Here is a 24325-nt window from a genome sequence, read left to right as displayed (position 1 = left end):
CTTGACCCCATCCTTCCTCATCCCTTCACCCCATCCCTCTTTCTCACCCCATCCCCCACACTCCATCCCCTCTTCCTCCCCTCGCCATCCCTCCTCCTTTCCCTCACCCCATTCCTCAACAGACCCACCATTCCTACTTACCCATTCCTCTGTTCCTTACCCACTCCTTGTTGTTGTCCGCCTGGAGAAAGACAAAAACTGCACGTGCTAGAATCTGTAGCAAGTATCGAGAAGCTGACGGACAGCGGTTCAAGCAGCATTCAAGGGTAGAAATGGCCTGCCAGCGATTCTATCATATTTAAAGTCTCAATCAGGCGTTCCAACTTGAAACATTGACTATTTCTACTCATGGATGCTGCCCGACCCGCTGAGTTCCTCCAGCTTTTTGTTGTTTAACCTCTGTTCTGGACTTGACACCTCCATCTCTGCCTTGGAGGGATTGCAAATTGAGCAATCTGTAGGTTTCTTGAGTTGTCCTCATTTCAATCAGAAATCACATTTAGTAAATGCTCAGTCGCTAGTTTAGAGCCATCATAATGTGCCCACAGATTTTGCCTTTCACGGCATTAGTTATGAAACAAAAGAGTTGAGGACAGTGACAGAAAAGTTCAGTCCATGACCTGGGCTTCGAGGGGGCTGTGAAGGTGGAGGTGAGAATCATAGTAGGAGTCGGAGCAAAAGGAGTGAGTGATGTGTTGGGACGCAGAGAACTCAGGGACAATTAGTCCCAGGTTTCCTGGTTGGATCTGGGAACGTGTCAATGGGCTGCAGCGTCTGAGTGATATTTAATGTTCCATTATCCTCGAGTAATGATCTTGTGCGTCAGGATTCATTCCAATTGCTGTTGCCTTACACCTTGATTTAACAAATCTGCAGTCGTCTTAAAAGTCTCCACCAACTAACCATTAGTAAGCATGCCTTTATTTTATTTTCCACACAGAGGAGGAGATCAGTCTCCTTGTAATTGTGGTGGATGTCAATCCTGTTTGGTGGGGCCAGCAGATCCTAAAAGAATCCCAGGTAAGACGATACATGAGAGGCATTTAACGTTGCTTCATTTTTAATGGTAAATATCCTTCCAAAAATAACACCCTGAGATCCAACATCGAGGGAATCTGTGCCACAGAGGTGGAGTTTCTTCAATTAATCTGGGTCACTCCTGTTTCTGTTTATGAGATGTGAAAATACCCAGATGCAAAGGGACCTGGGAGTCCTTGTGCAGGATGGCCTGAAAGTAAACCTGCAGATTGAGTTTATTCTCAGAAGAAGGCAAATGCAATGCTGACATTCATTTCAAAAGGAATGGAAAATAAGAGGAGGGACATGATGTTGAGTCTCCATTAGGCAATGGTTAGACTTCGCTTGGAGTATCATGAGCAGTTTTGGGCTCCTCATTTCAGAAAGGATGAGCTGATTCTGCTATTTCCAAGTGTGTTCCTCACTGTCCTTCCCATCAGCTGCCAGCCAATGAAATGTCCCAGAGGTGTGACAAGACAGCATAGGAACAGGCCCCTTGGATTACCACATTGGAACTGACCATAATTTCAAATCAAGTTTATTTGTCATTCGATTGTACAAGAACAACCCAATGAAAGTGTTTTCCAGTCCTTGGGGCAACATTCTGCAAACACACATACAGACATAATACAGTCAAATGATACACATGCACAGTACTTGGATGCAATTTTAAAATAAATAAATATTATGTTAAATAAATAGTAGAGTCATTCAGCAGTTTATCAGTCATTCAGCATTCTCACTGCCCGTGGGAAGAAGCTGTTTCTCAGCCTGCTGTTTCTGGCTCTGATATTCCTGACAGGAGCAGCTGGAAGATGGAAGGGGTGGAAAGGGTCCTCAGTTATTTTCCATGCCCTCTTAAGACAATGATCCCAGTAAATCCCATCAATGGGGAGCAGGGAGACCCCAGTGATCCTCTCTGCCACCCTTCTGGTCCTATGGATTGACCTGCAAACTGATGCTCTGCAGCAACCATTATGCACTGTGATGCAGCCAGCCAGGATACTCTCGATACTTTCTACTCTTGTGGAAAGTTGACATGATGGTGGCTGGTAGCCTTGCCTACCTCAGTCTTCTCAGGAAGTGCAGTCACTGTTATGTCTTCCTGACAAGTGAGGAGAAGTTGTGTATCCAGTCTAGGTCACTTTTTATGTTGTCTTCAAGGAACTTGGTACACTTTGTGCTCTCCACTACTGAGCTATTAATGTGCAGTGGAAGGTGGTTGTCCTTGGTCCTCCTGAAGACCATGATCATCTCCTTCATCTTGTCCATGTTGAGACTCAGGTTGTTACTCTCACATCATATCATGAGATTTTCCACCTCGTCTCTGTAGTGCTACTCATCGTTGTTACCGATGAGGTCAACGACTGTCACTAATCTCATTAACTTGCATGTGATCCATAACCCTCCATTCCCTGCCTGTTCATGTGTCCGGTTATTTAAACATGTGTTAAACATTGCTCTCATGTCTGTTTCCATCACTTCTCCTGGCAGCCTGTTCCTGGAATGGGATGGCAAAAGGATAGATTCTGTCCCTTCCTCAAGCACTGCAATATTTTCCTTACTTGGTTCTACCCCACCCCCACTCCCACTCAACTTTTTCCCTTCCCTATTCTTTCTGAGCAGTTTTTGTACCTGGAGCTCACCAACTTTGTTTGGAACTCTGTGTATATTCACACTTAGGCACGCATGCACATACTCAAACACACACTTATGGACATAAACACACACACACACACGACCCTCTTTATGGAAAAAGTTGTCCTTGGGGTCCATTTTAAATCTTATCCCCTTAAACCTATGCCCTCTAGTTTTAGATTCTCCTCTTCTGGGGAAAAGACTTTAATTATGTGCCTTATCTAATCTATGATTTTGTATATCTCTGTAAGGTCACCCTCAACTTCCTATGTTGAAAGGAAATAATTCTAGCCTTTCTGGACTCCCTATAATTTAAGCCTGTCATTCTCCATAACATCCTTGTGAATCTTTTCTGGTTTAATGACTGCATTCTTAGAGCAGGTAATTCAGAACTGCACTCAGTATTCTCAGTGTTAACTTACCAATGTCTTGAACAGTTGTAACAAGACATCCTAGCTCCCATACTCAATGTCCTGACATTGCCTTCACCATCCTGTCTATCTGTGGTGCCATTTTCAATAGAACCATAGAACAATACAGCAAAGAAAACAGCCCCTTTGACCCTTCTAGTCTGTGCAAAACAATAGTCCCACTGACTTGCACCCATTCCATATCCTTCCCATCCATGTATGTGGTTCGTGTGGGTCCCACAGGTTAAAAACCAGACCAAAGTGGAGGTACAAAGCACACGTTTATTTCAGGGATGGAAATGGGACAACAGGGTCGATATGTTAAGCAAACATCTACACATACACAATATGCAGGGGGTAAATATACACTTTCGGATGACGAGGGGGAAACCGACAGAATCTGGGGACATTACAAGAGCATACACATTCAACAATCAGATCAAGGTGATACTACGTGCCTCCACCCCTTGACCGGTATGGACATGGCTCTGCTACCTGACCACGAAGCTCACCCCAACCCAGTGTGGAAGGTGATACATACATGCCATGAGGAGTACATGGTCCTTTATAGTTCTGGGGGCAAAGCTGGGGGACCAATCATAAGGTTCAGTGTGGGTCCCATTTGTTGCTGTGGCCAATGGCTCGATGCCAAGTGCAGGGGCTCAGCAGGGGTAAACTGAGGTGAGGTGGGCCAATTGGGTGAAGGTCAGGGCTGAGTCTGGGCAGGCTGCCTGGACTGCAGCACCTGGTGATTTAGGTGAGCCAATCGTAAGGGTCACCTTGATGGCTTGGAGTGAGTCTTTGACCTTGATGGGTAAGTAGTATATCCTCCGAACAGGAGCGGAGCAGCGCTACTTGGTGGTGGATGCTGCCTCTCCATTGCAATGTACTTGTCCAAACTTTTCTTAATAGAACCATAAAACATTTTGGGGAATTATGCACCTGTATCTCTGGTGTCTCTGTTCAAAAAAAATCTCCAGGGCCCTGCTGTTTAATAACTCAGTCCTGTTTGGTTCGACATCACAATTGGATCACTCACATTTGTCCGATTTCACCCACGTGTGCTTAAGTTTGCTGTGTTATGGAGCAAGTGAGGAGATAAACTGAGGATCTGAGTGCTTCACACTCACGGTGACAGGTGACAAGTTTAAGCAGGGTCAGTGCAGAACTGATACAGCGCCAGTGAAGCCAAGATTGAATCCAGTGCTGTTGAAAAGGAGCTTTTTTAAAAAAATTTTTATTTTTCACACTATAAACCATTTTGATCAAGATACATACATTTTCCTTATTAAATATATACAATGTCGTTTTCTCCCCCCTCCCTCCCTCCTTACCTCCCCTCCCATTTATTTAAAGTTCAGAAAATAAGATACATTAAACCCGTCAAACAATGTTGTCACTCAATAAAAATAAACAAGAAATTCCACTGAGTCAGTTCTTTTCATTCTCTTCTCCTTCTGTCATTTTAGGTGGTAGATGTCCCCGGTAGATTTTCTCTATTATGTTTCATGTATGGCTCCCATATTTGTTCAAATATTGTAATGTTATTTCTTAAATTATATGTTATTTTTTCTATTGGAATACATTAATTCATTTCTATATACCATTGTTGTATTCTCAAGTTATCTTCTAATTTCCAGGCAGACATAATACATTTTTTTTGCTACAGCTAGGGCTATCCTAACAAATCTTTTTTGTGCACCATCCAAATCGAGTCCAAGTTCTTTGTTTTTTATGTTACTTAGGAGGAAGATCTCTGGGTTTATTGATATATTGCTTTTTGTGATTTTATTTAATATCTGGTTTAGATCTTCCCAAAATTTTTTCACTTTCTCACATGTCCAAATTGCATGAATTGTTGTTCCCAATTCCTTTTTACAGCGAAAACATCTGTCAGATACTGTTGGGTCCCATTTATTTAACTTTTGAGGTGTAATGTATAGCCTGTTTATCCAGTTATATTGTATCATATGTAACCTCGTATTTATTGTATTTCTCATCGTTCCTGAGCATAACTTCTCCCATGTTTCCTTCTTTATCTTTATGTTTAGATCTTGTTCCCATTTTTGTTTAGTTTTACCATTTGTTTCCTCATTCTCCTTTTCTTGTAGTTTAATATACATGTTTGTTACAAATTTTTTGATTATCATTGTGTCTGTAATCACACATTCAAAATTACTTCCCTCTGGTAACCTCAGGCTGCTTCCCAATTTGTCCTTCAAGTAGGATTTCAGTTGGTAGTATGGCAACACTGTATCGTTAGTTATATTATATTTATCCTTCATTTGTCCAAAGGGTAATAATTTATTTCCCGAAAAACAATTTTCTATTCTTTTGATCCCTTTTTTCTCCCATTCTCTAAAGGAAAGGTTATCTATTGTAAAAGGGATTTGCTGATTTTGCATCAGTATTAGTTTTGGTAGTTGGTAATTTGTTTTATTCCTTTCTACATGAATCCTCTTCCAAATATTGAGCAGATGATGTAATACTGGAGAATTCCTACATTGTACCAATTTTTCATCCCATTTATATAATATATGTTCAGGTATCTTCTCCCCTATTTTATCCAGTTCTAATCTAGTCCAATGTTCCCTTGTTTGATAAAAATCTGATAGGTATCTTATTTGTGCGGCTCTATAAAAGTTTGGCAGATGTAAGCCTCCTTGTTTATACCATTCTGTTAATTTATCTAGTGCTATCCTCGGTATCCCCCCTTTCCATTAAAATTTCCTTATTATATTCTTTAACTCCTTGAAGAATTTCTCTGTCAAGTGTATTGTTAATGCCTGAAATAGGTATTGTATCCTTGGGAAAATGTTCATTTTTTTTTAAAATTTTTATTTTTCACACCATAAATCACAATAGCCATGATATACACTTTTTCTTTTTCACACATTTACAGTGACTTTTTCTCCCCCCCCCCCCTCCCTCCTCCCAAGCCACCCCCCCCCCCCTCTCATCCATTTTAGGTATACAAATTATCTTCCAATTTCCAGATTGACATAATACATTTTTTTGCTACGGCTAGGGCTATCTTAACAAATCTTTTTTGTGCATCTTCCAAGTCAATTCCAAATTCTTTATTTTTTATGTTACTTAGGAGAAAGATCTCTGGATTCTTTGGTATATTGTTTTCTGTTATTTTATTTAATATCTGATTGAGATCATCCCAAAATTTTTCTACTCTCTCACATGTCCAGATTGCATGAATTGTTGTTCCCCTTTCTTTTTTACATCGAAAACATCTATCAGATACTGTTGGGTCCCATTTATTTAACTTTTGTGGTGTAATGTATAGTCTGTGTAACCAATTATATTGTATCATACGCAGCCTCGTATTTATTGTATTTCTCATCGTTCCAGAACATAATTTCTCCCATGTTTCCTTTTTTATCTTTATATTTAAATCTTGTTCCCATTTTTGTTTAGTTTTACCATTTGTTTCCTCATTCTCCTTTTCTTGCAGTTTAATATACATATTTGTTATAAATCTTTTGATTAACATTGTATCTGTAATCACATATTCAAGGTTACTTCCCTCTGGTAAACTCAAATTGCTTCCTAATTTATCTTTCAAGTAGGATCTCAGTTGGTAATATGCCAGCGCTGTATCTCCAGTTATATTGTACTTATCTCTCATTTGTTCAAAGGATAAGAATCTACTTCCTGAAAAACAATTTTCTATTCTTTTAATCCCTTTTTTTCCCCATTTTCTAAAGGAAAGGTTGTCTATTGTAAAAGGGAGTAGCTTATTTTGCGTCAATATTAGTTTTGGTAATTGATAATTTGTTTTATTTCTTTCTACATGAATCTTCTTCCATATATTGAGGAGATGGTGTAATACTGGAGAAGTTCTATGTTGTACCAATTTTTCGTCCCATTTATATAATATGTGTTCAGGTATCTTTTCCCCTATTTTATCTAATTCTAATCTCGTCCAGTCTGGTTTTTCCCTTGTTTGATAAAAATCTGATAGGTACCTTAATTGTGCGGCTCTATAATAATTTTTGAAGTTTGGCAATTGTAAGCCTCCTTGTTTATACCATTCTGTTAATTTATCTAGTGCTATCCTCGGTTTCCCCCCTGTCCATAAAAATTTCCTTATTATTTTCTTTAACTCTTTGAAGAATTTTTCTGTCAGTTGTATTGGCAATGCCTGAAATAAGTATAGTATCCTTTGAAAAATGTTCATTTTAATACAGTTTATCCTTCCTATCAGTGTTAGTGGTAGCTCTTTCCAATGCTCTAAATCGTCCTGTAATTTTTTCATTAGTGGATTGTAATTGAGTTTATATAATTGGCCTAGATTTTTGTTTATTTGTACTACTAGGTATCTTATTGCCTGCATTTGCCATCTGAATGGGGATTCCTTCTTAAATTTTGAGAAATCCGCGTTATTCATAGGCATTGCTTCACTTTTATTTACGTTTATCTTGTATCCCGACACTTCTCCATATTCCTTCAATTTCTTATATAGTTCTTTTATTGATAGTTCTGGTTCTGTTAAGTACACTATCACATCATCCGCAAATAGACTGATTTTATATTCCCTGTCTTTTATTTTTATTCCTTTTATATTATTATCTATTCTTATCGATTCTGCTAGTGGTTCTATAGCTAGCGCAAACAATAATGGTGATAGTGGGCATCCCTGCCGCGTTGACCTGCTTAAGTTAAATTGCTTTGATACATGTCCATTTACTGTCACTTTCGCTAACGGTCCCTTATATAATGCTTTAATCCAATTAATATACTTCTCCGGTAAACTGAATTTTTGCAATACTTTGAACAAGTAATTCCATTCTACTCTGTCGAAGGCCTTCTCTGCGTCTAAAGCAACTGCTACTGCCGGTGCTTTATTTCCTTCTACTGCATGAATTAAGTTAATAAATTTACAAATATTGTCTGTTGTGCGTCTTTTTTTGATAAATCCAGTTTGGTCTAAATTTACCATTTTCGGTACCTGTTCTGCTAATCTGTTTGCTAATAGTTTAGCTATTATCTTATAATCTGTGTTTAGCAGAGATATTGGTCTATATGACGCTGGTGAGAGTGGATCTTTCCCTTGTTTTAGTATCACTGTAATTATTGCTGTTTTACATGAATCTGGTAAGTTTTGTGTCTCATCAATCTGGTTGATTACATCCAGGAGGGGCGGTATTAATAGATCTTTAAATGTTTTGTAGAATTCTATTGGGAGTCCATCCTCTCCTGGTGTCTTATTATTTGGTAATTTTTTTATTATCTCTTGTATTTCTACTGTTCCAAATGGTTCTGTTAATTTATTTTGTTCCTCTATTTGTAGTTTTGGTAGTTCAATTGTAGTCAAAAATTCATCTATTTTCCCTTCGTTTTCAGTTCGGTATAATTGTTCATAGAATTCTCTGAAGTTTTCCTTAATTTCTTTTGGATTATATGTAATTTGTTTGTCTTTTTTCCTTGTTGCCAATACCATTTTTGTAGTTTGCTCTGTCTTAAGCTGCCATGCTAAGATTTTGTGTGTTTTTTCACCTAGTTCATAATATTTCTGTTTTGTCTTCATTATATTCTTCTCCACCTTATATGTTTGTAATGTTTCATATTTTATTTTTTTTATCCGCCAATTCTCTTCTTTTGGTTGTATCTTCCTTTATTGCTAATTTTTTTTCTATGTTTACTATTTCCTTTTCCAACTGCTCTGTTTCCTGATTATAGTCCTTCTTCATCTTGGTTGCATAACTTATTATTTGTCCTCTAATGAATGCTTTCATTGTGTCCCATAGTATAAACTTATCTTCCACTGATTCTGTTTTTACTTCAAAGTACATTTTTAATTGTTTTTCAATTAATTCTCTAAAATCCTTTCTTTTAAGTAGCATGGGGTTTAATCTCCATCTATACATTCTTGGAGGGATGTCCTCTAGCTTTACTGTCAGTATTAAGGGTGAATGGTCCGATAGCATTCTCGCTTTATATTCTGTTTTTCTTACTCTATCCTGCATACTAGCTGATAACAAAAATAGGTCTATTCTTGAGTATGTTTTATGTCTAGTCGAGTAGTATGAGTATTCCTTTTCTTTTGGGTTTTGTTTCCTCCATATGTCCACAAGTTTCATTTCTTGCATTGATTTAATTATAAATTTGGTTACTTTGTTCTTCCTGTTAATTTTTTTCCCCGTTTTATCCATATTTGGATCCAAATTCAGATTGAAATCCCCTCCTATTAATATGTTCCCTTGCGTATTAGCTACCTTCAAAAAGATATCTTGCATAAACTTTTGATCTTCTTCGTTAGGTGAATATATATTAAGTAGATTCCAAAGCTCCGAATTTATCTGACATTTTATCATAACATATCTCCCTGCTGGATCTATTATTTCCTCTTCTATTTTAAATGGCACATTTTTGCTAATTAATATAGCCACTCCTCTTGCTTTTGAATTATACGATGCTGCTGTTACATGTCCTACCCAATCTCTCTTTAATTTCTTGTGCTCCAATTCAGTTAAGTGTGTTTCTTGGACAAATGCTATATCTATTTTTTCCTTTTTCAGTAAATTTAGTAGTTTCTTCCTTTTAATTTGGTTATGTATTCCATTAATATTTAAAGTCATATAGTTCAGCGTAGCCATTTTATATTTTGTTTATCTTCTCTTTCCGTTTTTCCATCATTACCTTTCCTCCTTTTCCATTTCTGTTTTCTTATTTTCAACTCTTTACCAGACAACATTCCTACAACATCCAACATTTTCCTTGTTCTCCTATTTCTATCTTCTTTATCCCCAATCTCCCCTTCCCCTCCTGAGTTGTCCTTTATCCCTTGTCGGACAACCACATCTCCCCTCTCCATTTGGATTTGCGAATCCACTCGCAAGCGTCAACTGATTTTGCAGTGACCGCTCTTTTCCCCCACCCAGCCCCCCCCAGAAAAGATTTCACTTTTCATATGTCACAAAGGTCACTCTTTTAATTCCCTCCTTATTCTCTCTATTCCATTACCTTCCCTTATTAATTCTTGTCTATACTATCTATGTTTTCCTCTAATTACAGATACTTTCACGTATGCCCATTGTCTCTATTCACTCTTATACCTCTTTACCCGCATACATATCAATCGTGGTCATTTTTACCCTCATTACCCGTCTTCATCCCTCAGTCTATTTTTGTCTTTACCCACATACATATCAATCGTGATCATTTTTACTCTCATTACCCGTCTTCATCCCTCAGTCTATTTTTGTAATTGTTCTGCAAATTTTCGTGCTTCTTCTGGATCCGAGAATAGTCTGTTTTCTTGTCCTGGAATAAATATTTTCAATACCGCAGGATGCTTCAATGTAAATTTATACCCTTTCTTCCATAAAATCGCTTTGCTGTATTGAACTCTTTTCTCTTCTTTAGGAGTTCAAAACTTATATCTGGATAAATGAAGATTTTTTGCCCTTTATACTCCAGTGGTTTGTTGCCCTCTCTTACTTTTTCCATTGTCTTCTCCAGTACCTTTTCTCTTGTAGTATATCTTAGGAATTTTACTACAATAGATCTTGGTTTTTGTTGTGGTTGTGGTTTAGAGGCCAATGCTCTATGTGCCCTTTCTATTTCCATTTCTTGCTGTAGTTCTGGACATCCTAGGGTCTTAGGGATCCACTCTTTTATAAACTCCCTCATATTCTTGCCTTCTTCATCTTCCTTAAGGCCCACTATCTTTATGTTATTTCTTCTGTTATAAATTTCCATTATATCTATTTTTTGAGCTAGTAGTTCTTGTGTCTCTTTAGTTTTTTTATTAGATTCCTCCAATTTCTTTTTTAAGTCTTCTACCTCCATTTCTGCTGCTACTGCCCGTTCTTCCATCTTGTCCATTTTTTTCCCCATTTCTGTTAAGGTCATATCTATTTTATTCACTTTCTCTTCTGTGTTGTTTATTCTTCTTCTTAAATCATTGAATTCCTGTGTTTGCCATTCTTTAAATGACTCCATGTATCCTCTAACAAGAGCAAGTATATCCTTTACCTTGCCTTTCCCTTTATCTATTTCACTGTATTCTTCCTCTTCTTCTTCCTCTGGGTTGGCCATCTGTTGTTTCTTTGGTGCCCTTTCCTCCTCTTCTTTCTTGTTTCTATTGTCTTCTGTGGTCTCTTCTTGCTGCAGGTTTTCTGCAGCTGTCGTTGCCGGCTGTGGAGATCGACTCCCCAGCTGGTCCCCCCTGCCGTCGGTGTGTTTTTTTTCATGCGCGGTTGCGCACTTTTACTCGGCTCTGTGAGCCATTGTTGTAGTTCTTTTTCTACCGACCTGAGGTAGTGGGCTCCTCTCTCCACAGCGGGCCTCTTCGGACAGGTAAGGCCTTCACCTTTTTCCTCCGTTGTCTTCTCTTCCTCTCTTCTTACCGTTGATTTTGATTTTTCTTCTTTTGTCTCCATCTTCTTTCCACCTTTATACTCACTTTTCTTTAACTTGTATTTCTGTGCCTTTGTATTTTCTCTTGTTTTTCCCGACTTTTCTGGAGAGGGCTGGAGTTCACCGTCCGGCCACTACTCCATCACGTGACTCCTTCCGGAAAATGTTCATTTTAATACAGTTTATCCTTCCTATTAGTGTTAGTGGTAAGTCTTTCCATGTTCTAAGTCGTCCTGTAATTTTTTCATTAGTGGATAATAATTGAGTTTATATAGATGGCCGAGGTTTTTATTTATTTGTATACCTAGGTATCGCATTGCTTGCATTTGCCATCTGAATGGTGATTCTTTCTTAAATTTTGAGAAATCCACATTATTCATTGGCATTGCTTCACTTTTATTTGCGTTAATCTTGTACCCCGACACTTCTCCATATTCCTTCAATTTCTTATGTAATTCTTTTATTGATAGTTCTGGTTCTGCTAAGTATACTATAACGTCATCTGCAAATAAACTGATTTTATATTCCTTGTCTTTTATTTTTATCCCTTTTATTTTATTTTCTGTTCTTTCCAGTTCTGCTAGTGGTTCTATGGCTAACGCGAACAATAAGGGCGATAGTGGGCATCCCTGCCTTGTTGATCTGCTTAAGTTAAATTGTTTTGATATATATCCATTTACTGTCACTTTTGCCAGTGGCCCCTTATATAATGCTTTAATCCAATTAATATATTTCTCTGGTAAGCTGAATTTTTGAAGTACTTTGAATAAATAATTCCATTCTACTCCGTCAAAGGCCTTCTCTGCGTCTAAAGCAACCGCTACTGTTGGAGCTTTATTTCCTTCTACTGCATGAATTAAGTTAATAAATTTACAAATTTTGTCTGTTGTTCGTCTTTTTTTTAATAAATCCAGTTTGGTCTAGATTTACCATTTTAGGTACATGCTCTGCTAATCTGTTTGCTAATAGTTTAGCTATTATCTTATAATCTGTGTTAAGTAAAGATATTGGTCTATATGACGCTGGTGCGAGCGGATCTTTACCTGTCTTTGGTATTACTGTAATTATTGCTGTTTTGCATGAATCTGGTAAGCTTTGTGTTTTATCAATCTGGTTGATTACTTCCAGGAGGGGAGGAATTAATAAATCTTTAAATGTTTTATAGAATTCTATTGGGAATCCATCCTCTCCTGGTGTTTTATTATTCAGTAGTTTTTTTATTATCTCTTGTATTTCTACTATTTCAAATGGTTCTGTTAATTTATTTTGTTCCTCTGTTTGTAATTTCGGTAGTTCAATTTTAGTTAAAAATTCATCTATTTTGTCTTCTTTCCCTTCGTTTTCAGTTTGATATAATTGTTCGTAGAATTCTCTGAAGTTTTCATTAATCTCCGTTGGATTATATGTGATTTGCTTGTCTTTTTTCCTTAATGCCAATACCATGCTCTTAGTTTGTTCTGTCTTAAGCTGCCACGCTAGAATTTTGTGCGTTTTTTCTCCTAGTTCATAATATTTCTGTTTTGTCTTCATTATGTTCTTCTCCACCTTATATGTTTGTAGTGTTTCATATTTTATTTTTTTTATCTTCTTTTAGTTGTGTCTTCCTTCATTGCTAATTCTTTTTCTATATTTGCTATTTCCCTTTCCAACTGCTCTGTTTCCTGATTGTAGTCCTTCTTCATCTTAGTTACATAACTTATTATTTGCCCTCTAATGAACGCTTTCATTGCGTCCCATAGTATAAACTTATCTTTCACTGATCCGTATTTATTTCAAAGTACATTTTAATTTGTCGTTCAATGACTTCTCTAAAATCCTGCCTTTTAAGTAGCATGGAGTTTAATCTCTGTCTATACATTCTTGGAGGGATGTCCTCTAACTCTATTGTCAATTTCAGGGGTGAGTGGTCCAATAATAGTCTAGCTTTATATTCTGTTTTCCTAACTCTGTCTTGCATGCGAGCTGATAACAAGAATAGGTCTATTCTTGAGTATGTTTTATGTCTACCCGAATAATATGAATATTCCTTTTCGTTTGGGTGTTGTTTCCTCCATATATCCAAAAGTTGCATTTCTTGCATCGACTTAATTATAAATTTGGTTACTTTGTTCTTTCTGTTAATTTTTTTCCCAGTTTTATCCATGTTTGAATCCAAATTAAAGTTGAAATCCCTTCCTATTAGTATGTTCCCTTGCGTGTCTGCTATCTTCAAAAAAATATCTTGCATAAATTTTTGATCTTCTTCGTTAGGTGAATATACATTGAGTAAATTCCAAAATTCCGAATATATCTGACATTTTATCATTACATATCTCCCTGCTGGATCTATTATTTCTTCTTCTATTTTGATTGGTACATTTTTACTGATTAATATAGCTACTCCTTTAGCTTTTGAATTATATGACGCTGCTGTTACATGTCCTATCCAATCTCTCTTTAATTTCTTGTGCTGCACTTCAGTTAAGTGTGTTGCTTGTACGAATGCTATATCAATTTTTTCAGTAAATTTTTTTTATTTTTTAAATTTTTTATTTTTCACACTATAAACCACATTGACCATGGTACATACATTTTCCTTTTCAAATATATACAGTGTCATTTTCTCCCCCCCTCCCTCCTCCCATCCCACTCTCCCTACCTCCCCCCCATCCATTTAAAGTACAAAATCTAAGATACATTAAACCAGTCAAACAATGTTGTCATTCAATAAAAATAAACAAGAAATTCCACTGAGTCAATTCTTTTCATTTCCTCCTCCTTTCGTTAATTTAGGTAGTGAATGTCCCCGGTAGGTTTTCGCTATTGTGTTTCATGTAAGGCTCCCATATTTGTTCAAATATTTCAATATTATTTCTTAAACTATATGTTATTTTTTCTAATGGAATACATTTATTAATTTCTATATACCATTGTTGTATTTTCAAATTATCTTCCAATTTCCAGGTTGACATAATACTTTTTTTTGCTACGGCTAGAGCTATCTTAACAAATCTTTTTTGTGCACCATCCAAATCAATTCCAAATTCTTTGTTTTTTATGTTACTTCGGAGGAAGATCTCTGGATTTTTTGGTATATTGTTTTCTTTAATTTTATTTAATATTTAGTTTAGATCTTCCCAAAATTTTTCTACTTTCTCTCATGTCCAGATTGCATGAATTGTTGTTCCCATTTCTTTTTTACATCGAAAACATCTATCAGATACTGTTGGGTCCCATTTATTTAACTTTTGAGGTGTAATGTATAGCCTGTGTATCCAGTTATATTGTATCATACGTAACCTCGTATTTATTGTATTTCTCATCGTTCCAGAACATAATTTCTCCCATGTTTCCTTTTAAATCTTTATATTTAAATCTTGTTCCCATTGTTGTTTAGTTTTACCATTTGTTTCCTCATTCTCCTTTTCTTGCAGTTTAATATACATATTTGTTATAAATCTTTTGATTATCATTGTATCTGTCTGTAATCGCGTATTCAAAGTTACTTCCCTCTGGTAACCTCAGACTGCTTCCTAATTTGTCCTTCAAGTAGGATCTCAATTGGTAATATGCCAGCACTGTATCTTGAGTTATATTGTATTTATCTTTCATTTGTTCAAAGGATAATAATCTATTTCCTGAAAAACAATTTTCTATTCTTTTGATCCCTTTTTTCTCCCATTCTCTAAAGGAAAGGTTATCTATTGTAAAAGGGAGTAACTTATTTTGCGTCAATATTAGTTTTGGTAATTGGTAATTTGTTTTATTCCTTTCTACATGAATCTTTTTCCAAATATTGAGTAGATGATGTAATACTGGAGAACTCCTACGTTGTACCAATTTTTCATCCCATTTATATAATATGTGTTCAGGTATCTTTTCCTCGTATTTTATCTAATTCTAATCTAGTCCAATCTGGCTTTTCCCTTGTTTGATAAAAATCTGATAGGTATCTTAATTGTGCGGCTCTATAATAATTTTTAAAGTTTGGCAGTTGTAAGCCTCCTTGTTTATACCATTCTGTTAGTTTATCTAGTGCTCTCCTCGGTTTCCCCCCTTTCCATAAAAATTTCCTTATTATTTTCTTTAACTCCTTGAAGAATTTCTCTGTCAAGTGTATTGGCAGTGCCTGAAATAGGTATAATATCCTTGGGAAAATGTTCATTTTAATACAGTTTATCCTTCCTATTAGTGTTCATGGTAAATCTCTCCAATGCTCTAAATCATCCTGTAATTTTTTTCATTAGTGGGTAATAATTGAGTTTATATAGATGGCCGAAATTTTTATGTATTTGTATACCGAGGTATCTTATTGCTTGCATTTGCCATCTGAATGGTGATTCCTTCTTAAATTTTGAGAAATCCGCATTATTCATTGGCATTGCTTCACTTTTATTTATGTTAATCTTGTAACCCGACACTTCTCCATATTCCTTCAATTTCTTATATAATTCTTTTATTGATAGTTCTGGTTCTGTTAAGTATACTATAACATCATCCGCAAATAAACTGATTTTATATTCCTTGTCTTTTATTTTTATCCCTTTTATATTATTTTCTGTTCTTATCAATTTTGCTAGTGGTTCTATAGCTAATGCGAAGAATAAGGGTGATAGTGGGCATCCCTGCCGTGTTGACCTGCTTAAGTTAAATTGCTTTGATATATATCCATTTACTGTCATTTTCGCCAATGGCCCCTTCTATAATGCTTTCATCCAATTAATATACTTCTCTGGTAAACTGAATTTTTGCAATACTTTGAATAAATAATTCCATTCTACTGTGTCAAAGGCCTTCTCTGCGTCTAAAGCAACTGCTACTGTTGGCGCTTTATTCCCTTCTACTGCATGAATTAAGTTAATAAATTTACAAATATTGTCTGTTGTGCGTCTTTTTTTAATAAATCCAATTTGGTCTAGATTTACCATTTTAGGTACATGCTCTGCTAATCTGTTTGCTAATAGTTTAGCTATTATCTTATAATCTGTGTTAAGTAATGATATTGGTCTTTGTGACGCTGGTGCGAGTGGATCTTTCCCTTGGTTTAGTATAACTGTAATTATTGCTCTTTTACATGAATCTAGTAAGCTTTGTGTTTTATCAATCTGGTTGATTACTTCTAGGAGGGGAGGAATTAATAAATTTTTAAATGTTTTATAGAATTCTGTTGGGAATCCATCCTCTCCTGGTGTTTTATTATTCAGTAGTTTTCTTATTATCTCTTGTATTTCTACTATTTCAAATGGTTCTGTTAATTTATTTTGTTCCTCTGTTTGTAATTTCGGTAGTTCAATTTTAGTTAAAAATTCATCTATTTTCCCTTCTTTCCCTTCGTTTTCAGTTTGGTATAATTTTTCATCGAATTCTCTAAATTTTCCCTTGATCTCCGTTGGATTATATGTGATTTGTTTGTCTTTTTTCCTTGATGCCAATACCATTTTCTTAGCTTGTTCTGTCTTAAGCTGCCATGCTAGAATTTTGTGTGTTTTTCCCCTAATTCATAATATTTCTGTTTTGTCTTCATTATGTTCTTCTCCACCTTATATGTTTGTAGTGTTTCATATTTTATTTTTTTATCTGCCAATTCTCTTCTTTTAGTTGTATCTTCCTTCATTGCTAATTCTTTTTCTCTATTTACTATTTCCCTTTCCAACTGCTCTGTTTCCTGATTATAGTCCTTCTTCATCTTGGTTACATAACTTATTATTTGCCCTCTAATGAACGCTTTCATTGCATCCCATAGTATAAACTTAACTTTCACTGATTCCGTATTTATTTCAAAGTACATTTTAATTTGTCTTTCAATTAATTCTCTAAAATCCTGCCTTTTAAGTAGCATGGAGTTTAATCTCCATCTATACATTCTTGGAGGGATGTCCTCTGACTTTATTGTCAATATCAAGGGTGAATGGTCCGATAAAATTCTAGCTTTATATTCTGTTTTTCTGATTCTATCTTGCATACGAGCTGATAACAAAAATAGGTCTATTCTTGAGTATGTTTTATGTTTACCCGAGTAATATGAATATTCCTTTTCGTTTGGGTGTTGTTTCCTCCATATATCCAAAAGTTGCATTTCTTGCATCGATTTAATTATAAATTTGGTTACTTTGTTCTTTCTGTTAATTTTTTTCCCAGTTTTGTCCATATTTGAATCCAAATTCAGGTTGAAATCCCCTCCTATTAATATGTTCCCTTGCGTATTTGCTATCTTCAAAAAAATATCTTGCATAAACTTTTGATCTTCTTCGTTTGGTGAATATACATTGAGTAGATTCCAAAACTCCAAATATATCTGACATTTTATCATTACATATCTCCCTGCTGGATCTATTATTTCCTCTTCTATTTTAATTGGCACATTTTTACTAATTAATATAGCTACTCCTCTTGCTTTTGAATTATACGACGCTGCTGTTACGTGTCCTACCCAATCTCTCTTTAATTTCTTGTGCTCCAATTCAGTTAAATATGTTTCTTGCACAAATGCTATATCAATTTTTTCTTTTTTCAGTAAATTTAGCAGTTTCTTCCTTTTGATTTGGTTATGTATTCCGTTAATATTTAAAGTCATATAGTTCAGCGTAGCCATTTCATACTTTGTTTATCTTCCCTTTCCGTTTCTCCATCATCACCTTTCCTTCTTATCCATTTCTGCTTTCTTGTTTTGAACACTTTATAAGACAACATTTCTCAAACATCAAACATTTTCCTTATTCTCCTATCTAAAACTTCTTTAACCCCATTCTCCCCTCCCCCTCCTGAGTTGCCCTTTATCCCTTGTCGGGCAACCACATCTCCCCTCTCCATTTGGATTTGCGAATTCACTCGCAAACGTCAATTGATTTTGTAGTGACTGTAACTCCTCCCCACCCAGCCCCCCCCAGAAAAGATTTCAATTTTCATATGTAACAAAGGTCACTCTTTTAATTCCCTCTTTATTCCCTCTATTCCCTTTCCTTCCCTTATTAATTCTTGACTATACTCTATATATTTTCCTCTAAATATGGATACATTCATGTATACACACTATATATATACACACATATACCCCTTTACACACATACATATAGTTCGTGGTCATTTTTACTCTCATTACATGTCTTCATCTCTCTGCTTGTTTTGTAGTTGTTCTGCAAATTTCCTTGCTTCCTCTGGATCCGAGAATAGTCTGTTTTGTTGCCCTGGAATAACTATTTTAAGTACTGCTGGGTACTTTAACATAAATTTATATCCTTTTTTCCATAAGATCGTTTTTGCTGTATTGATCTCCTTCTTCTTCTTCAGGAGTTCAAAACTTATGTCTGGATAGAAAAAAATTTTTTGACCTTTATATTCCAGTGGCTTTTTGTCTTCTCTTACTTTCTTCATTGCTTTCTCCAATATATTTTCTCTTGTTGTATATCTTAAGAATTTTACTAAAATGGATCTTGGTTTTTGCTGCGGTTGTGGTTTCGGAGCTAAAGTTCTATGTGCCCTCTCTATTTCCATTTCTTCCTGTAATTCTGGTCTTCCTAGGACCCTGGGGATCCAATCTTTTATAAATTCTCTCATATTCTTGCCTTCTTCATCTTCCTTAAGGCCCACTATCTTTATATTATTTCTTCTATTATAGTTTTCTATTATATCTATCTTCTGAGCTAACAGCTCATGTGCCTCTTTAACTTTTTTATTAGATTCTTCTAATTTATCTTTTAATTCCTCTACTTCCATTTCTACAATTGTTTCTCGTTCTTCCATATTTTCCACTCTTTTTCCTATCTCTGACATGGCCATTTCCATTTTATTCATTTTTTCTTCTGCATTCTTAATTCTTCTTTTTATCTCATTAAATTCTTGTAATTGCCATTCTTTCACTGATTCCATATATTCTTTAAAAAAAGATACATCCATTGTCTTGCCTTTTTCTTTTTCTTCCACTTCTGTCTGTTCTTCTTCTTCTTCCTCTGGATTGACCATATGTTTTTTCCTTGTTTTCTTTTTACCCTCTTCTTTCTTGTTGTCGTTATTGTCTGTGTTCTGCACCTGCTGTTGTGCTGCAGGTGTCTCTCTCAGCTGTGGAGATCGACTCCGCAGCTGTTCCCCCATCCCGTCAGTGTGTTTTTTTTCATGCACATCGCGCATGCGCGAGGAGTCGCTCTGCGAGCCATTTTTGTAGTCTCGAGCCTGGGACTTCCACTGATCTGAGCGAGCGGGCTTCTCTCTCCGCGGCAGGCCTCATCTGACAGGTAAGGCCTTCACCTTCTTCTTTCGACATTCTTTCTTCCTCTTTTCTTCCCGTTGTATTCGACTTTTCTCTCTTCGCTGCCATTTTCTTCTCACCTTTACTTTTACTTTGTTATAAATTTTAATCTTGTACCTTTGTGCTTTGTGTATTTTTTTTTAACTTTTCGGGAGAGGGCTGGAATTCCCTGACCGGCCCCTACTCCATCACGTGACTCCCCCTTTGTTCAGTAAATTTAGCAGTTTCTTCCTTTTGATTTGGTTATGTAGTCCATTAATATTTAAAGTCATATAGTTCAACATAGCTATTTCATACTTTGTTTATCTTTCCTTCCCGTTTCTTCATCATCACCTATCCTTCTTATCCATTTCTGCTTTCTTTTTTTTTGAACACTTTATAAGACAACATTTCTCAAACATCAAACATTTCCCTTATTCTCCTATCTAAAGTTCCTTTAACCCCACTATCCCCTCCCCTTCCTGAGTTTCCCTTTGTCCCTTGTCGGGCAACCACATTTCCCCACTCCATTTGGATTTGCGAATTCACTCGCAAGCGCCAACTGATTTCGCAGTGACCGTAACTCTTCCCCACCTAGCCCCCCCCAGAAAAGATTTTAATTTTCATATACAACAAAGGTCACTCTCTTAATTCCCCCCATACTTCCTTTCTTCCCTTCCTTTCCCTTCTTAGTTCTTACCGATATTCTATTTTTTTATATATATACATACACACATACATATAGTTTGTGGTCATTTTTGTTCTCGTTACATATCTTCTTCTCTCCTTCTGTTTTGTAGTTGTTCTGCAAATTTTCTTGCTTCCTCCGGATCCAAGAATAGTCTGTTTTGCTGCCCTGGAATAACTATTTTAAGTACCGCTGGATACTTTAGCATAAATTTATATCCTTTTTTCCATAGGATCGTTTTTGCTGCATTGAACTCCTTCCTCTTCTTCAGGAGTTCAAAACTTATATCTGGATAGAAAAAAATTTTTTGACCTTTGTATTCCAGTGGTTTTTTGTCTTCTCTTATTTTCCTCATTGCTTTCTTCAAATATCTTTTCTCTTCTTGTATATCTTAAGAATTTTACTAGAATGGATCTTGGGTTTTGTTGTGGTTGTGGTTTAGGGGCTAATGTTCTGTGTGCCCTTTCTATTTCCATTTCTTCCTGTAATTCTGGTTTTCCTAGGACCCTGCGGATCCATTCTTTTATAAATTCTCTCATATTCTTGCCTTCTTCATCTTCCTTAAGGCCCACTATCTTTATATTGTTTCTTCTACTATAATTTTCCATTATATCTATCTTCTGAGCTAACAGCTCTTTTGCCTCTTTAACTTTTTTATCAGATTCTTCTAATTTCTTTTTTAAGTCCTCTACTTCCATTTCTACGGCTGTTTCTCGTTCTTCCACCTTGTCCACTCTTTTTCCTATATCTGACATGATCATCTCTAATCTATTCATTTTTTCTTCTGTACTTTTTACTCTTCTTTTTATTTCACTGAATTCTTGTGACTGCCATTCTTTTACTGATTCCATATATTCTTTATAAAAATATATATCCATTGTCTTGCCCTTCCCTTCATCTTCCATTTCGCTGTGTTCTTCCTCTTCTTCTTCTGAGAACATTCCAGGATCTGCGACCTTTACCTCTGTCTCTTCTGGTTTTCTTGTTGGTTTGTTTGTTTTATTTTGTTGGGTATTTTTGGTCTTCTTATTTTTATTCGAAGTGTCTTGCTACTGGTCTTCTTCCTCTGGGTTGGTCATCTGTTGTTTCTTTGATTTCTTTTTACTCTCTTCTTTCTTGTTCTCGTTATTTTCTATGTTCTCCTCTTGCCGCTTTGCTGTGGCTGTCAATTTCAGCTGTGGAGATCGACTCCTCAGCTGGTCCCCCCTCCCGTCAGTGTTATTTTTGTCTTGTGCATCGCGCACTTTTGTTTGGCTCCGTGAGCCATTTTTGTAGTCCCGAGTTCGGGGCTTCAACTGACCTTAGGGAATGGGCTTCTCTCTCCGCGGCGGGCCTCCTCGGACAGGTAAGGCCTTCACCTTCTTCTTCCGACGTCCTTTCTTCTTCTCTTCTTCCCGTTGCTTTTGGCTTTTCTTTTTTCGCTGCCATTTTCTCCACACCTTTATTTTCACTTTATTTGGTTTTTGTGTTTGTGCCTTCGTTTTTTCACTGTCTTTTTTTCACTTTTCTGGAGAGGGCTGGAGTTTCCCGACTGGCCACTACTCTATCATGTGACTCCCCTCGTCTATAAGCAGTTTATGTTCCTTCTGTGTCTGCATGGTTTCGTCTGGGTGTTCCAGTTTCCTCCCACCTTCTAATAAAAGGTACAGGGGTTGTAGGTCAATTGGGTGTAATAGGGCGGCATGGGCTTGTGGGCTGGAAAGGCCTGTTACTGTGCAGTTTATCTAAATTTTAAAAAAGATGCTTCACAACTTGTATGGAGCGGTTTTCGTTTTGTTTTCCAGTTCACCCTATCGAAATGTATGGACGCAGTGATGGTGATGGGAAACTCTCACTTGGTTATGAGCCGCAATAACAGACTTGCCATTATAGCAAGTCACAGTCAGGAGAGGTACGGATGTGCTTGGCCATGTGGTTTCTTCTCTGGAAATGGGTATTGATCTCCCCAGGGCTGAAATATTAATGGGTTTCGGTGTTTTCTGCTTCTTGTTTCTGCAGCCGTTTCCTGTACCCAGGTAAACAGTGGAAATTGGGAAGCTTCACAGAAAGTAGCGACGCTGGTTGTGCAGAGTCGACTTTATCAGGCAGTAAGGATGGGAAATATGAGCTCCTGGCATCAGGAAATGACATGGTCACCGAGGAGATCAAGGACCTCATGGCGAAAAGTAAGCATCTTGTATCTTAGCCTCCAGTACACTGACCAAGCAAAAGGTAAAAAATGACAGCGCTGCCATTGTTGCTGTAACAGCTACCTGTGGAATCCTGCTGCCCAGTCCCAGGTTTTGAACAGCCTGGTAAAGGAGCTGATGGCATTTTATTTAAAATCCTGTGACCACAGGGTCAGGGCCTAAGATGGGCAGTACCTGTGCTTTGCAGTGGCCACTGGGGGTTGCCGACTCCGAGGGGGAGCAGTCATGGGAAGAACTCACCCGGTCGAGAAGAAGCAGAGAAGACAACCCTAAGGATGATGTCTATGGTAGCAGACGAGTGAGAAGCTTTGCGGCTGAAGGGCACTCACAGGCGGTGGTCTGTTGACGACCAGAGGTCCAAGGACTCACAGCAGGCTGCAGGCTACTGGAGACTGGCTCAGGAGAACCAGATATCGGAACGAGATTCAAGAGGGTGCTGAGTGCAAGAAGGCTCCTGAAGGGCCCTGGGTGCTGAAGGCTTGTTTGGATCTGAAGCTTGGGCTGCTGATGGTTTGAACTGAACTGGAGTCTTATGTGGCTGCAGGAGTGCTGGAGGTGAATTCATGGAGCCTCGGTGACTGGGGGACTTGCGTTTGCTTCTTTTTCTCTAACTCAGGGAAGCCGAGCAACGCTAATGGTGAATCTTTATCTGCCTTGGGGCAGGCTAAAGGCAATTTTATGTAATATTATATTTGTGTTTTATTACATGGCAATAAATAGTATCTGAGTATTGCTCTGCCTTTGCTTTGCTGCATTATAATGAATTCTTCCTCTTTTGCATTGCAGCTGAAGTGAGAGCCCATCTAACAGAAACTTTGCTGGCTGGATCATTGGCAAAAGCACTTTGTTGTATCCTTGCTCCAGAATTGATTCAAAATCCCCACCCTTTCTTGTGTGAATGATGACATGGCCAATGTTTTGCTCTCAAAATCCATCATCATGGCAAGCTTTAATGGCACTGGTGCGATGGTGGAGGAAAGTCAGTTGCAGAGGGAGGTATTAAGACCCAGATCCTGAATTTTGGGAATGAGTTTGCTTGGGGGAGGGGAGGAAGAATTCTAGTAGCATATTGGAGGCAAAATGTGCTGGTGGAACATGGACTATTACAGCACAGTACAGGCCCTTTGGCCCTCGATGTTGTGCTTATCTATATATTTGGCACAAACTAGAAGGGCCTGCTTTCTGTGCTGTAAATGTTCTGTGGTTCAAAATATACAGGGGTTGTCGGTTAATGTAAAAGCACAAAAATGCTGGAGGAACTTAGCAGGTTTTGCAGTGTCCTTGGGAGGTAAAGATATACAAGCACGGAGTGGCATGGAGGCAGCGTGGTATGGGCCCAGCACTGGGGAGGGTGGTGCAGCCTGGCGCGAAGTGGTGCTGGGGGTCAGTCCAGGGGGGCCCAGCGGCGGGACTGTCTAGCACAGGTTGGGAGGGGTAGGGTGGTGCAGGAGCAGTTGTTGGTTTGGCTTGAAAAGCTTCAGTGAGCAGAGGCTGAGGTCGTGCTACAGGTAAGATCTTTGCCAGTAAGTAGTGGAGACACTGGCTAGACAGCGGAGTGCTTTGGATGCAGGATGTGGGAAACCTGTTAGAGCATAATTGTCCCTGATGACTGCACCTACAAGAGATGTACTGATGTACAAGTGAGAGCACTGGAGCTGGATGAATTCCAAATCATTCGGGAGGCGGAGGGGGTGATAGGCAGGAGCTAAAGGGAGACAGTCACCCCTAAAAGGCAGGAGGCAGATAACTGTGTGACTCCTAGAAGAGGCAGTCATTGCAGAGCACCTCTGTGGCAGTTCCCCTCAAT

The 24325-nt window shown here is 37.5% G+C and overlaps 1 protein-coding gene across 4 annotated transcripts in view; it reads left to right on the top strand.

Moving 5' to 3' along the window:
- Nucleotides 1-24325, top strand: part of gtf2h3 (general transcription factor IIH, polypeptide 3) — a 42903-nt gene that overhangs the window by 119 nt on the left and 18459 nt on the right. The window contains exons 1-5 of one of the 4 annotated variants that reach the window (XM_069933498.1): nt 27-266; nt 941-1020; nt 22114-22220; nt 22328-22494; nt 23305-23367. In XM_069933498.1, coding sequence (XP_069789599.1) covers nt 22132-22220; nt 22328-22494; nt 23305-23367 — 319 coding nt within the window. In that variant the 5' untranslated portion in view covers nt 27-266; nt 941-1020; nt 22114-22131. The other 3 variants (XM_069933497.1, XM_069933496.1, XM_069933499.1) reach the window with 3 other exon arrangements.

The sequence above is a fragment of the Narcine bancroftii genome, chromosome 4, assembly GCF_036971445.1.
Source record: "Narcine bancroftii isolate sNarBan1 chromosome 4, sNarBan1.hap1, whole genome shotgun sequence".
Classification (NCBI taxonomy): Eukaryota; Metazoa; Chordata; class Chondrichthyes; order Torpediniformes; family Narcinidae; genus Narcine; species Narcine bancroftii.
This window is presented reverse-complemented; position numbering and strand designations above follow the sequence as displayed.